This window comes from Danio rerio, chromosome 10, assembly GCF_052040795.2.
Source record: "Danio rerio strain M-AB ecotype USA chromosome 10, GRCz13ab, whole genome shotgun sequence".
Lineage (NCBI taxonomy): Eukaryota > Metazoa > Chordata > Actinopteri > Cypriniformes > Danionidae > Danio > Danio rerio.
The window spans coordinates 30,236,702-30,249,416 of NC_141030.1; the positions used below are offsets into that span (position 1 = coordinate 30,236,702).

The 12,715-nt window shown below is 33.9% G+C and overlaps 1 protein-coding gene across 50 annotated transcripts in view; it reads left to right on the forward strand.

Annotated features, from left to right (window-relative positions):
* The window catches only part of synj1 (synaptojanin 1), a 52,818-nt gene that overhangs the window by 15,139 nt on the left and 24,964 nt on the right, over positions 1 to 12,715 (forward strand). For 22 of the 50 annotated variants that reach the window (NM_001007030.3, XM_087268949.1, XM_087268950.1 and 19 more), the window contains 9 exon segments: positions 66 to 241; positions 1,268 to 1,349; positions 2,398 to 2,550; positions 5,080 to 5,245; positions 7,488 to 7,511; positions 10,126 to 10,317; positions 10,439 to 10,523; positions 10,848 to 10,988; positions 11,076 to 11,268. In NM_001007030.3, coding sequence (NP_001007031.3) covers positions 66 to 241; positions 1,268 to 1,349; positions 2,398 to 2,550; positions 5,080 to 5,245; positions 7,488 to 7,511; positions 10,126 to 10,317; positions 10,439 to 10,523; positions 10,848 to 10,988; positions 11,076 to 11,268 — 1,212 coding nt within the window. 50 annotated transcript variants of the gene reach the window in all.

A 12,715-nucleotide genomic window follows, 5' to 3' on the forward strand; every position in this document is an offset into this window, starting at 1 on the left:
AAAGTGTGACCAGAGCATAAAGCAGTCATTCCGCTTCCTTTACCGTGTTTTGTTTTCGCCCACAGAGTCACCTCAAAGCTTCAGAGCATTCCAACGCTGTGAAAATGTTGAACTTTGACTATCATCAGATGGTTAAAGGAGGGAAGACTGAGAAGCTTCAGACTGTGCTGAAACCTCAGATCAGCAAGTTTGTGGAGGATTGTGATTTCTTCTACTACTCAGGGGAAACCGGCATTCAGAGGTGGGCCTATTTGATAACTAGTCATTTTTCTTGAATGTACATATGTAATGGATGTTACATGTAAAGTATTTTATTAAAGAATCCTAGTTTTTCAAGGGACTTCGGTACAATTTTACTGTGATATGGTCAAATATTGTGTGTGATATAATGTAATATGTGATGTGACAATATGTGTGATAAAATACAATGTATAGACTAAAATGTGATACAATACAATACGGAACTGCAGTGATTAATGAGTTGATAAAATGTGGATTAATCAAATAATTTAAATAAACAACAAATAAAACACAATAATTTTTTAAAATGTATTTATTTACATGTTTTGTGATTAATACATTAATAATCTATTAATTAATAACTTGTTTACATGATGAAAATATCTTTAATAAAAAGTTATAAGTGTTTTAAAATAGAAATAATTTTAGTTGTGAAAAGTGTAATAGTGAAAGTGTAAATGTTTTAAATTGTTGAAACATTAACTTAAAATAAAGTGAATATTTTTAACAAAAAATTGTGAATGTAATGGATAATTTGTTGCAAATTGTACAAAATCCGTAAATTAATTAAATTTACAGCAAGGTTTTATTGGTTAGCATTAGATAATACATGAACTATGCATTAAATATATCGCTAGTATATTTGCAGCAATGAGCAGTACGTTTGTATTTAATAATCTTTGTTAATATAAATATAATTGTTCATTGTTAGTTCATTTTAGCTCAGGTTTTTTTTAACTAAAATGTTTACTTTAATAATGTATTTCTAACATGAACATTCAGCAAGCTTAATAAATACCTTAAAAGATGTTTTAATTGTTAGTTTAATTTACAAATCCGTTAATTTTTGTATTTTTTGTTGTTAACAAATGGACTACTATTGTGTAATATTACTGAAATAACATTTTTAACTTAACAACTTATTTATAAAACACTATGAAATAGTTGGCTAATGCTGATGATCAAAAATAGCCAAAACTAGCTGATTACATTTCTACCACTTTTTTTTTTTTTTTTTTTACCACAGATGTCAAAGCGGAACCATCCGTTCCAACTGTCTGGACTGCTTGGACCGAACAAACAGCGTCCAGGCCTTTATTGCACTTGAGGTGCGTTTGTGATATGCATTGGTTTAAGCCCTGGTCAGATCACACGATTTTTATTGCCGGTTACGAAAATCTTTATGTCAGATTATGCGATTTTTGTCTCGGTAAAATCTTGACTTTTCATGGATAACAAATGTCCCAGACTACACATTCATTCACGATCAGTCATCCAGTGATGTCTACGATGAGCGTTATTTAAAGCTATAATAAGTGTTGCTATAACAATATTTCTTATCTCAATTTTTTTTTATCTTAAATCAATCTCAGTAAACATTGATGCTTGCTGACAACTAAGCTACATTATTTAAAGGCATTCTTTATGATCTTGATAGGATCAAACGTATCATTCCTTTTTATATTAAGATAATTTCTTTGAAATTTGAATATATATTTTCCTGCCAATGTTGCTAATTATTAGCCTCTTGTCTAAACATGCTGCGAGTGAGACAGAAAATGAAATCACATCAGCAGCAAGGAAAATCAGATGCTCCAATGCTTTTGCAATGTATTCACAGCACTGAACATGTTCCCAGATTACCTAGGAAGAACAAACTCCGTTGGAAGGATGAGAAAACTCAGAAACTCCTTGTGAGAATGGAGATGTCTGCATATTTGTGCCAGACTGTCAGTTAAAATTGCTTTAAACACCTTAATAATTTTGAAAAATAGTTGGAAGTTTGCATAACCAATGATTAATATTATCCACCTGTGACCCACCCATAAATAAATATGCAGCCTATTTTTTGATTACCTGACTGTTACATTAACGGCAGCACATGCTGAGATTAAGGAATGAGAAAAAGAATTAAACATGCTGCGTTGGTTTCATGAGGCATTGCAGGCAGGGTATTGGTTGTCATGAACTATGCCACATTACACGAGAAGAAACGATTGAATCTTGTGTCACAATGCCCATTTGTCGTTTATGGATCCCCACGACACCCTACGTCAAGGAAATCGTGGCGAAATTGTGTGACCTGACTAGGGCTTTACTTGTTCCTAAAAACTTTTAGGGCTGCATTCATTCTTGTAATACGTCTCTGTTGTTTAGATGCTTCCCAAACAGCTGGAAGCCATGGGTTTGACAGAGAAACCTCAGCTGGTGGCTCGTTTTCAGGAGGTTTTCCGCTCCATGTGGTCCACCAATGGAGACTCCATCAGCAAGATCTACGCAGGCACTGGTGCTTTAGATGGCAAGGCTAAGGTACGTGTTGTCCTGTGAATCTCAAGTAAAACAATACGCTGAATTCTCTCTCAACGGAGAAGTGAAAATGGGCGTTTTTTTGCTTTTGAGTTTATGACTGTCTCACTCATGTGTATGATGTTTCTCTTTGCATTCCTATGGCTCTTCCTCTACCTTTGTGGTAAGTTGACAGTAGCTTGTTGTTTCTATTTGAGTGAGTTGTAATGCTTTATTTATCCTGTCTGTGCTAGTAGAGAGAGATTACTGCAGCTGGGAGTGCTGTCAAGTTTAATTTGGCCTCTTTTATAAGTGGCTATAAACGCCTGTAAACCTCTCCCAGTTAGGCCTCAGACCTTAGGATTAATCTTAGGCTATGTTTACACGACCATGATGTAGCCATAAATGAAAAATTTTACCATTGCATTTAATAAAAAAGGTAAAATACTTGCATAACAAAGCTAAAATGTCAGTACTGTATGTGTGTGAATGAACGTTTATGGGTGTTTCCCGGTGATGGGTTGCAGCTGGTAGGACATCCGCTGTGTAGAACACATGCTGGATAAGTTGACGGTTCATTCTGCTGTGGCGACCCAGATTAAGAAATGAATGAATAAATTTACATAACAAAGTTTTCAAAACAATCCACGTAAGCGAAAATGACCAAAAACACCGTATTACGTATGCCAGACCAGTATTTAGCGTTGTCACCTAGTCCTAATGTGAAGTAAATCTACACTTTTTTGATTGATTGTTAGCAAACAAAACTTCCGCTTTGTAACCTGCTTTCAGATTTATATGTTTTCATTTTCAAAATCATCATTGTTTTGTAAACAAACAGGCAAAACACAAATTAATTCGAGTTTCTTGTTGCTTAAATGTCCCCTGACTTACAGGGTGTGCGATTTTTGATGAATAAAAAGTCTTGATCAGCTTATAAGGCTTATGATAATTAACTGATATTTTGCTGACTGTTTTTGTGACCATGCTTTGGCTGGTTTTGTCCTGTTATGGATAAATAAATATGACCCTAAAATTTCAAGTGATTCAAGTGTTCAAAGTTCAACTGATTCGTTCAAAGCGCATGACTCATTTTGAAAGTAAGTGATTGACTGTTATATGAATGGATTAATCAATCATTACGGCCCAATTCTGTTTTTGTACCCCTACCACTTTTCCTTCCCCTTGGCCCTTGAAACGGAGTGTGAAGGGGAAGGGCTTCAAAATTTACCCTTAAGAAATGGGACACCACTACAACACCTGCACATGTCATCATATGTCATCGCAATCTTTTGCTTTATATGAGATCAGATGATTGCCTTGCGTTATTCTTGGGAATTTATCTTCAGGAAATCCCTGAAAGCATATATCATGTTATTTAACAATATAATGTGGCAACAAGCTCAAAACTATACTGCGCATTTACACCGTGGCCATATTCATCTTAGTGAAAACACGAAAACAACATGAACATTATGCCAGACACTAAGCTGATTCACTGCCAATAGACTTTTCTGACAGGGTATTTGAGTGTCATAGAGTGAAAATATGTTGTGGAATTGCAATATGCTGAAGGAGTTATTATGAGTTCTGGATAGTGAAATTTATCAGTTTTTATTTTATTTTTTTTAAATTTTTTTTAAACATGACGGTAAAACACGAACACGGTTATGAATATATTAAAACAGGTGCTTGTTTGTTGTAAAAATTTGTAATAATGACAAAAAATACAAATTTGTGCATCTCCTGACTTCCATGTGTAGCCATTTTGCCGTTGTGGCTGGTATATTCTAAGAAATTTTCTACAAAGTGTGGTCCTGAACAATCTATGTTTGAAGGAGTATCTAGCCCTTCCCCTTAGCCTTATGCCTTCAAGTCAAAGAGAATTGGGACACGCCTACCCCTCGTTTTGCATGTTCACATGAAGGACTAGGGTTGTCCCAATTCTCTTAAGTAAGGGGAAGGGCTAAGGGGTAGAATTGGGCCTAACTCACTAGATTCGCTCAAAAACAGATTATTTCATGAAAGAAACACTGCTGTGTTGCTCTGAGATGTAATAATGTTTAGCTTCTGCTGTCTTAGAACTAATCTCTTTGACGAAACCCAAAATAAAATACAATATTGTGTGTAAAATGTAACTCACTCAAAAGTGATACTAATAGCAAATTTGGAATTAAAGTCTTGGTTATGGAATATTAATCATAAAAAAACATAGATTGTTGCTTTTATAACTTGAGTTAAATCTCAAAATTAAACATTTTAACTTCATTCTAACAGGCTTCGTCATGCAGTAAAAGCTCTCAAAAATGTTTAATCCTTAGTGCTAGCTCACAATTACATTATATTATCATAGACAGTAGATATTGCACACCATTACTAGTTAGATTTAAAAAAAATTGGTGGTACAAAGAAATGTAGGTATTCATTATTCCTTTGAATACATGTGCATGAGTGTTGTTGTTTTTTATTTTCTTGTTTTCAACTTTCAACGTTTCAGTCCTTAACTCTTTTATATTAACTATTTTGTTTGGTTTTGTTTTTGTTTTCTCGCAGGGCGGAAAGCTAAAAGATGGAGCTCGCTCGGTCACCAGAACCATCCAGAACAACTTCTTTGACAGCTCTAAACAGGAAGCCATTGACATCCTGAGACTGGGCAGCACCCTTAACAGTGACCTGGCAGATAAAGCACGAGCACTTCTCACGACAAGCAGCCTATATGGTACAATTTACAACAACACACTCCATTAGGGCTGAGCGGTATGACGGTATCTATCGTTAACGCAGAATGAAATGTGTACCGTAAAATAATTTTTATTCCATGTAGGCCGTGAAATGAAAATAAGTGGGCATGGCCATTTTTGCTTTAAATAATTGTCAATATTTTCAACAAGAAAGTGATCACTTAGTTTCAATATTCATACAAGATCTGTAATTGTTTGAAGGGACAAATTGTTTCATATTTCTTTAAAGTGTTTTCTTATTTATATTTTCTTTTTTTCTGATTTTTTCTCCTTTTACTTGGGATTTGTTTTATATCTGTGAAAAGCTGTTACTTGTGAAATGTTTATAACAATAAAAAAAAAAGTATAATAATCAAATAAGGGTGACACAGTGGCGCAGTAGGTAGTGCTGTCGCCTCACAGCAAGAAGGTCACTGGTTCGAGCCTCGGCTGGGTCAATTTGCATTTCTGTGTGGAGTTTGTATGTTCTCCCTGTGTTCGTGTGGGTTTCCACCGGGTGCTCCGTTTTCCCCCACTGTCCAAAGACATGCAGTACAGGTGAATTGGGTAGGCTAAATTGTGTGTAGTGTATGTGTTTGGTAATGAGTGAGCATTTGTTTCCCAGTGAGGGGTTGCAGCTGGAAGGACATCCGCTGTATAAAACATATTCTGGATAAGTTGGCGGTTCATTCCGCTGTGGTGACCCCAGATTAATAAAGGGACCTTGCTGAAAATAAAATAAATGAATGAATAATTAAATAAGATCTCGCGCTTTTCTTTTCTTGAATATTCAAGCTTATTTATTACATTATTACATAAATAATTATTTATTACATAAATTTATAAAAAAAAATATATATGTTTTCTGGAATAACTTCATTTGTAAAAAAAAAATAAAATAAAATAAAAAATATCGTTAAAGGTATTGTTAATGTGAAAAACTTCTCATACTGTGAAATCAGATTTTTGTCATACCGCCCAGCCCTACACTCCATATTACCAGAATTACACAAACGCAAAAGGTAAAATTAGTATAAGCTGAAAATTAAAAGTAAATAATAATGATAAAAGAATATATTGTATAATTATATGTAACAATGTAGCACTACATTACTCTCTCTCGCTATACACACACATACTCACACTTTACATTTTATATATATATATATATATATATATATATATATATATATATATACACATACAGTTGAAGTCAAAATTTTTAACCACCCTGTGATTTTTATTTATTTTTTATTTCCCAAAATGATGTTTAACAGAGCAAGGAATTCTTTACAGTATTTCCTATAATATTTTTTCTGCTGGAGAAAGTCCTAATTGTTTTATTTCTGCTAGAATAAAAGCAGTTTGTTAATTTTTTTGAAAAACATTTTAAGGACAATATTATTAGCCCCCTTAAGCAATATTTTTTTTTACATTTTCTACAGAACAAATCACTGTTATACAATGACTTGCCTAATTACCCTTAACTTGCCCTATTAACCTAGTCAAGCCTTTAAATAAGACTTTCAGCTGAATGCTTGTATCTTGAACAGTATGTAGTAAAATATTTACTGTCATCATGGCAAAGACATACATTAAATAATTTAACCTTTAAATATCTGGGGTATCATATAATGTGTGCTATATACACCATTTTGAGAGTGGTAAACAAAAACAATGGTCCCAATGTATTTCCTGTTTTACATTTTTAATTTCTATAGCTTCAGCGAATCCAGAAAGAGCCACATATTGATAAATAATATCATAACAGCTGCTTTAACATGAAGCTATGATTGAATTGCTTCTTGTTACAGCTATGGAATAGTTTGATAGCAAGCAGGAAATGTTCATGGGCCAATGACATCACCAGATAGAAATGGTCTATTGAGAGAGCGTAATGTAGTACTATGTCATTATATATATATGTACAATGTATTAAAACGTTTAAAATTCGTAGCAAATGCGTTTTCCACTTAACTGTTTCAGGTAAAGTTTCTTTGGTTTCTGTGTTTGTGGTCACGGTTTATGGGATCAGTCTGCTGTAGTGGACTGATTTCAACATGTGGATATGGATTTGAATGAGTTTCCTAATGCTAGCGTGCTAATCTGCGGCTCCGGGCTGCTTTGGGTGTGAGATTAGCTCTGAACCAGAGGGCTAATACTGTTATCTGTCTAACGGCTAACTGTTAACCTCTCTCTCTCTCTCTCCCTTTCTTTTCTCTTCAATGCTTGCAACGTTAGTCTCTGAGCCAATTTTACAGTCAGGTATAGTATACACAAACCGACCATAAATCCATAACTGTTTATGGTTCCCTGTTTCATAAAATCAGTGTTTATTTTGGCGCTGCTGACTCTGTGCTGTGTGTTTGTACTTCGTGTAGCCTTTTACTATGGTGTGTTGTCTTGTTTTGTATATTTCTATCCAACTTTCAAGGACAAAATTCTGTCTTTTTGTTGTCTCTCATAGTGGTTTGATTAATGTCATCAAGATCTAATATGTTCTAGATATTATCTTAGAGGATATGAAATTATCGATTGAGTTTTCATGCACATTCTTAACCCGATAATGCTTCATAAGCTGACAATACAGTAGTCATGTATTCATCTTAACCCATTTTCCTTAGTCGGAGTAAAGTAATAAGGTATAAACCGATAATCAAAGTTAGATTTTTGCCTATCACAATGATTTTATGCAAGGTAATGCATTAACCAACTTTCATATATAATAAAGTGTGTCCTTTCTGTAGGAATATATATGCAAACAAATTCCAGTCTTATGCAGTATGATTAAAAGTGGTACAATTAAAATAGTGCATAATATATGAGAAAAAAGATAATAATAGACTTTATTAGTAGTAAGTTTCACATTAACATCGCCAAAATTTCTTTAGTTTTTAATGACATTTATTTTAATGACAGTATGTTTAACATTATGGTCAACCTAAATTAAATATTCAGACTTAGAATAACAAATGATTATTTTCTCATCACTATCAGGTAAAAAGCTGGGCTGCGCATCGTAAAAGCATCCTATGTCTATGCTAAACGTAAAATTGATCGCAATACTAATCTTAATGTTACAGTCTGTTAACCAAAAGCATCCTAAGTTAAGTTGATCTACTACCAATGTCTTGTAATAATCATTGAAACCCTTTGTGCATCTTAAGAGGACTGTAGATTTCACATTTAGCTATATTTAAGTGTCTTGTAATTATTATCAAAGGCTTTGATTGTACTTTATTGTACAGTTTGCTGCTCTCTTTAAATGAATTTCTAAATAAAATAATTAAAAAATAATTTAAATAAATAAATAAAATAAGTAAATAAATAAATTATTGAAATAAATAACGTGCAAAACTGGACAACAACAACAATTAAAACTAAAAATAAAATAAGTAATGTATAAAATATGCTACAAATACTGGGAAAAATAGGGATACACTCTAAAAAATCTGTTATTGACTTGCTGGTGATTACAAAAAACTGTTTTGGCCATTTATATTTTTAAATGTTTTTTTTTAAATGTATGTTAAGTTAAAACAAACTTATGTAAAGTTGTCGTCGTTGTAATAATAATAATAACAGTAATTCCTTACATTTTATATAGCGCATTTCTGGACACTCAAATAGCTTTGCACATTGGTGTAAATTGGTGTTGGTGTTCCTCATCCACCACTAGTGTTCAGCATCCACCTGGATGATGCGACTGCAGCCATATTGTGCCAGACTGCACACCACACACCAGCTGATTGGTGGAGAAGAGACAGAGTGATGAAGCCAATTATGATATGGGAATAGTTAAGGCTGATTTATACTTCTGCGTCAAACGCCGGCGTATGCTACGGCGCTGACGCATAGCCCTTCGCCGTGGCCGTCGCCGTCACTGACGTGCACCTCTCAAAAAATGTAACTACACGTCGCAACGACGCGTAGCGTAAGCTCTGTGATTGGTCGGCTTGGTAGCGCTGACGAGTCTGGGCGGGACCGAGAGCCGCGCGAATGGCGCGAGCGATTGTTTACAAGTGTGGAGTACCGTGTAGGAGCTCCGGATGGAAAGTTTTGTTTTGTGTCTACCTCATAGTTAAAGTTGTTGCACGTCCACCGGTTCCTGCCTCAAAATAAGCGAGTTTGAGCCACTTGTACATCCCGGAAGTGTTCAGGAAAAGCAAAACAACAGCGAAGAAACTTGACACAGAGGAACCTTTACACCTCACTGCCAACTAGTGTTTCGGAAGAGTTAATGCAGACCAACAGAGACAGCGCGCAGAAGTATAAATGCACAGCCACGCGCGTTGCATGCGCCGTGGGTTACGCCGGTCACCTGACGCAGAAGTATAAATCAGGCTTTAGGAGGGCAGGATAGACAGAGTCTAGTGGGCAAATTTGGCCAGGATGCCGGGGTTAAACCCCTACTCTTTTTCGAAGGACATCCTGGGATTTTTAATGATCACAGAGAGTCAGGACCTCGGTTTAACGTCTCAACCGAAAGACTGCGCCCACTGAGCAGTATAGTGTCCCCTTCACTTCACTGGGACGTTAGGACCCACACTGCTGCCGTAAAATGCTAAGTAGCACGTATAATGTATTCTCGCACATTTATGCTATGTGCAATTTTAGGAAACACATGTAGAATTGCGTCGGGTATTCGTAGCCTTGCTAGTAGAGAACGAAATACATCATTATCGAGAAACTCAGCCCTGATTTCTTAAAAAAATTCTTCTAAACATGCCTTACTTTCAATGCTGGGTTATTGGTTTGCATGTAAACCGGGACTGGTTATTTTAACTAGCTGAATTTTATGTGTTGTCATTGTGTAGTAATGCATGTAAATGTATTTATTTTGTTGTTGGTTATTGATTAAATATTGTACTGTTTTTAGCCTCTCCAAGGGTGCTTCTAGGCATGTGTCAGAACCACTTCAAATACACTCGGCCCAAGAAGATCCGAGTGTGTGTGGGAACGTGGAACGTAAATGGAGGCAAACAGTTTCGCAGCATTGCGTTTCGTAACCATACGCTCAACGACTGGCTTCTGGATGCTCCTAAGAAAGCCGGACACCCAGAATTTCAGGGTTTGTGTTCATGCAAAGTCAATACAAATAGTGCTTTTAAGAGATGTGAGTTAGCCATTGGGTGACTCATTGACAGTGACTGCATATGTTCTAGTCTAATAGGTCTTCTTTTGTCATGCAGATGTCAAAAACAACCCTGTGGACATCTTTGCTATTGGTTTTGAGGAAATGGTGGAGCTGAATGCTGGTAATATAGTCAGCGCAAGGTAAGAACAGAAAAGATTTTAAAGTGGTTGTTTCATTTAAAAGCGCTTTTCCACCACTAAATATATATGTATATATGTATGTATATATATATATATACACACACACACACACACACACACACACATACATATACATATGTATATATATATATATATATATATATATATATATATATATATATATATATATATATATATATATATATATATATATATATATATATATATATATATGTGTGTGTGTGTGTAAATTCATTTATATATTCATTTATAATATTTAATATCCTCTGAGAAAATTTTTGTCTTTTCTTTTCTCTCTGACAGCACCACAAACCAAAAGCTGTGGGCCGCAGAACTGCAGAAGAACATCTCCCGAGATCAACGATATGTCCTGCTGGCCTCAGAACAGCTGGTCGGTGTGTGTCTTTTCGTCTTCATTCGCCCTCAGCACGCACCCTTTATCAGGTAAATGGTTTTGATGGTTAATAAAGCATCTCTAAACGTTTTCCAGTCTTCTGTGTTCTCATATTATTAGTTGTTTTGCTCAATCAGGGATGTTGCTGTAGACACAGTGAAGACTGGAATGGGCGGAGCCACTGGTAATAAGGGAGGCGTGGCTATTCGTATGCTCTTCCACACTACCAGCATCTGCTTCGTGTGTTCGCACTTTGCTGCCGGTCAATCACAAGTCAAAGAGAGGAACGACGACTATAATGAGATTGCACGCAAACTGTCCTTCCCCATGGTAAATATTTATGATGTGAAACATGCATTACTGCTATTCGTTCTCGAACACTTACTTTTTGTAATAACATGATGTTATATTCCTCATATATTTATTGTTATATTATTATTATTTTATTTTATTGATTTTTTTTTCTTGTATAAATTATTGATTTAATAAATACAAATAAAATGTAACAAACAACACTGAATAAAACCCTAAAACAATCTTTAAAACTAAATGTACATAATAATATAACTTACCTAATAATAACCACAGAAATTATGCATTATTATTATTATAAGGATTACATTGGTTAAATAATAATGTAAATATTAATATGTAATGTATGTTATATATTATTTGCAATGTAAAAAGCAAGTACAATAAAGAATAAAATAAATATAATGATTTTTTAAATAAAAAATCGTTTAATTACATATTAATAATGCTAAAATATCATTTTAATACTAGTTTTTTTCATTATCATCAGAGTAAACAACTGTTTAGCTACATAATACATATTAATAATGTGCCAAATATATTATTTATTGTTAAAAAATGTAAATAATTGATACACCATTTATGTTTATTAGTTATATTATTAATAATATAAATAATTGAAAAGTCGTATTTATTATGCATTTATGTTAAAAAATATAGAATATTTAGTAATAATAATAATAATAATAATAATAATAATAATAGTTGTATTTATTCTTGGTGGTGGTGAAATAGTTTAAATAATAATTAATAAATAATAATAATAAAAAATAATGTGTAATATACATTATATTTATTTTTACGTAATGCAAATAATAAAAAAGTACAATAATTAAAACCAAATATATTATTTATAATTAATCATAATACTTTATCATTATCTTGCATCATAATACGTCATATGTATTTTTATATATTAAATGTAATATTGTATTGAGATTTATTGGTTAATATATAATATACACACTAAACAATAATATTATTTTAAACAATCAAATTTTAATAAATGGATCATTAAAAGATAATGTTATTTTTGTGATTATGAACATTGAAATATTAATGATAAACATGTAATATACTTGAGCATCATGGTGGCGCAGTGGTTAGCACGATGGCAAGGTCGCTGGTTGGTGGAGTTCTCCCCATGTTCACGTGGGATTTCTCCGGGTGGTCCGGTTTCCCCCAAAGTACAAAGACATGGTGAATTGAATAAGCTAAATTGGCCAAAGTGTATGAGTGTGAATAAGAGTGTATGTGTGGTTCTGACTGTTAGGTTACGGCTGGAAGGGCATACGCTGCGTAAAACCTATGCTTGATAAGTTGGCGGTTCATTCTGCTGTGGTGACTGCCGATTAATAAAGGGACTAAGCTGAAAAGAAAGTGAATGAATGAATGGAATATTCTTAATATTTGCTAGTTTAAAAGATACAATTACAACAATTATAATCACCAATTTTTTATTATT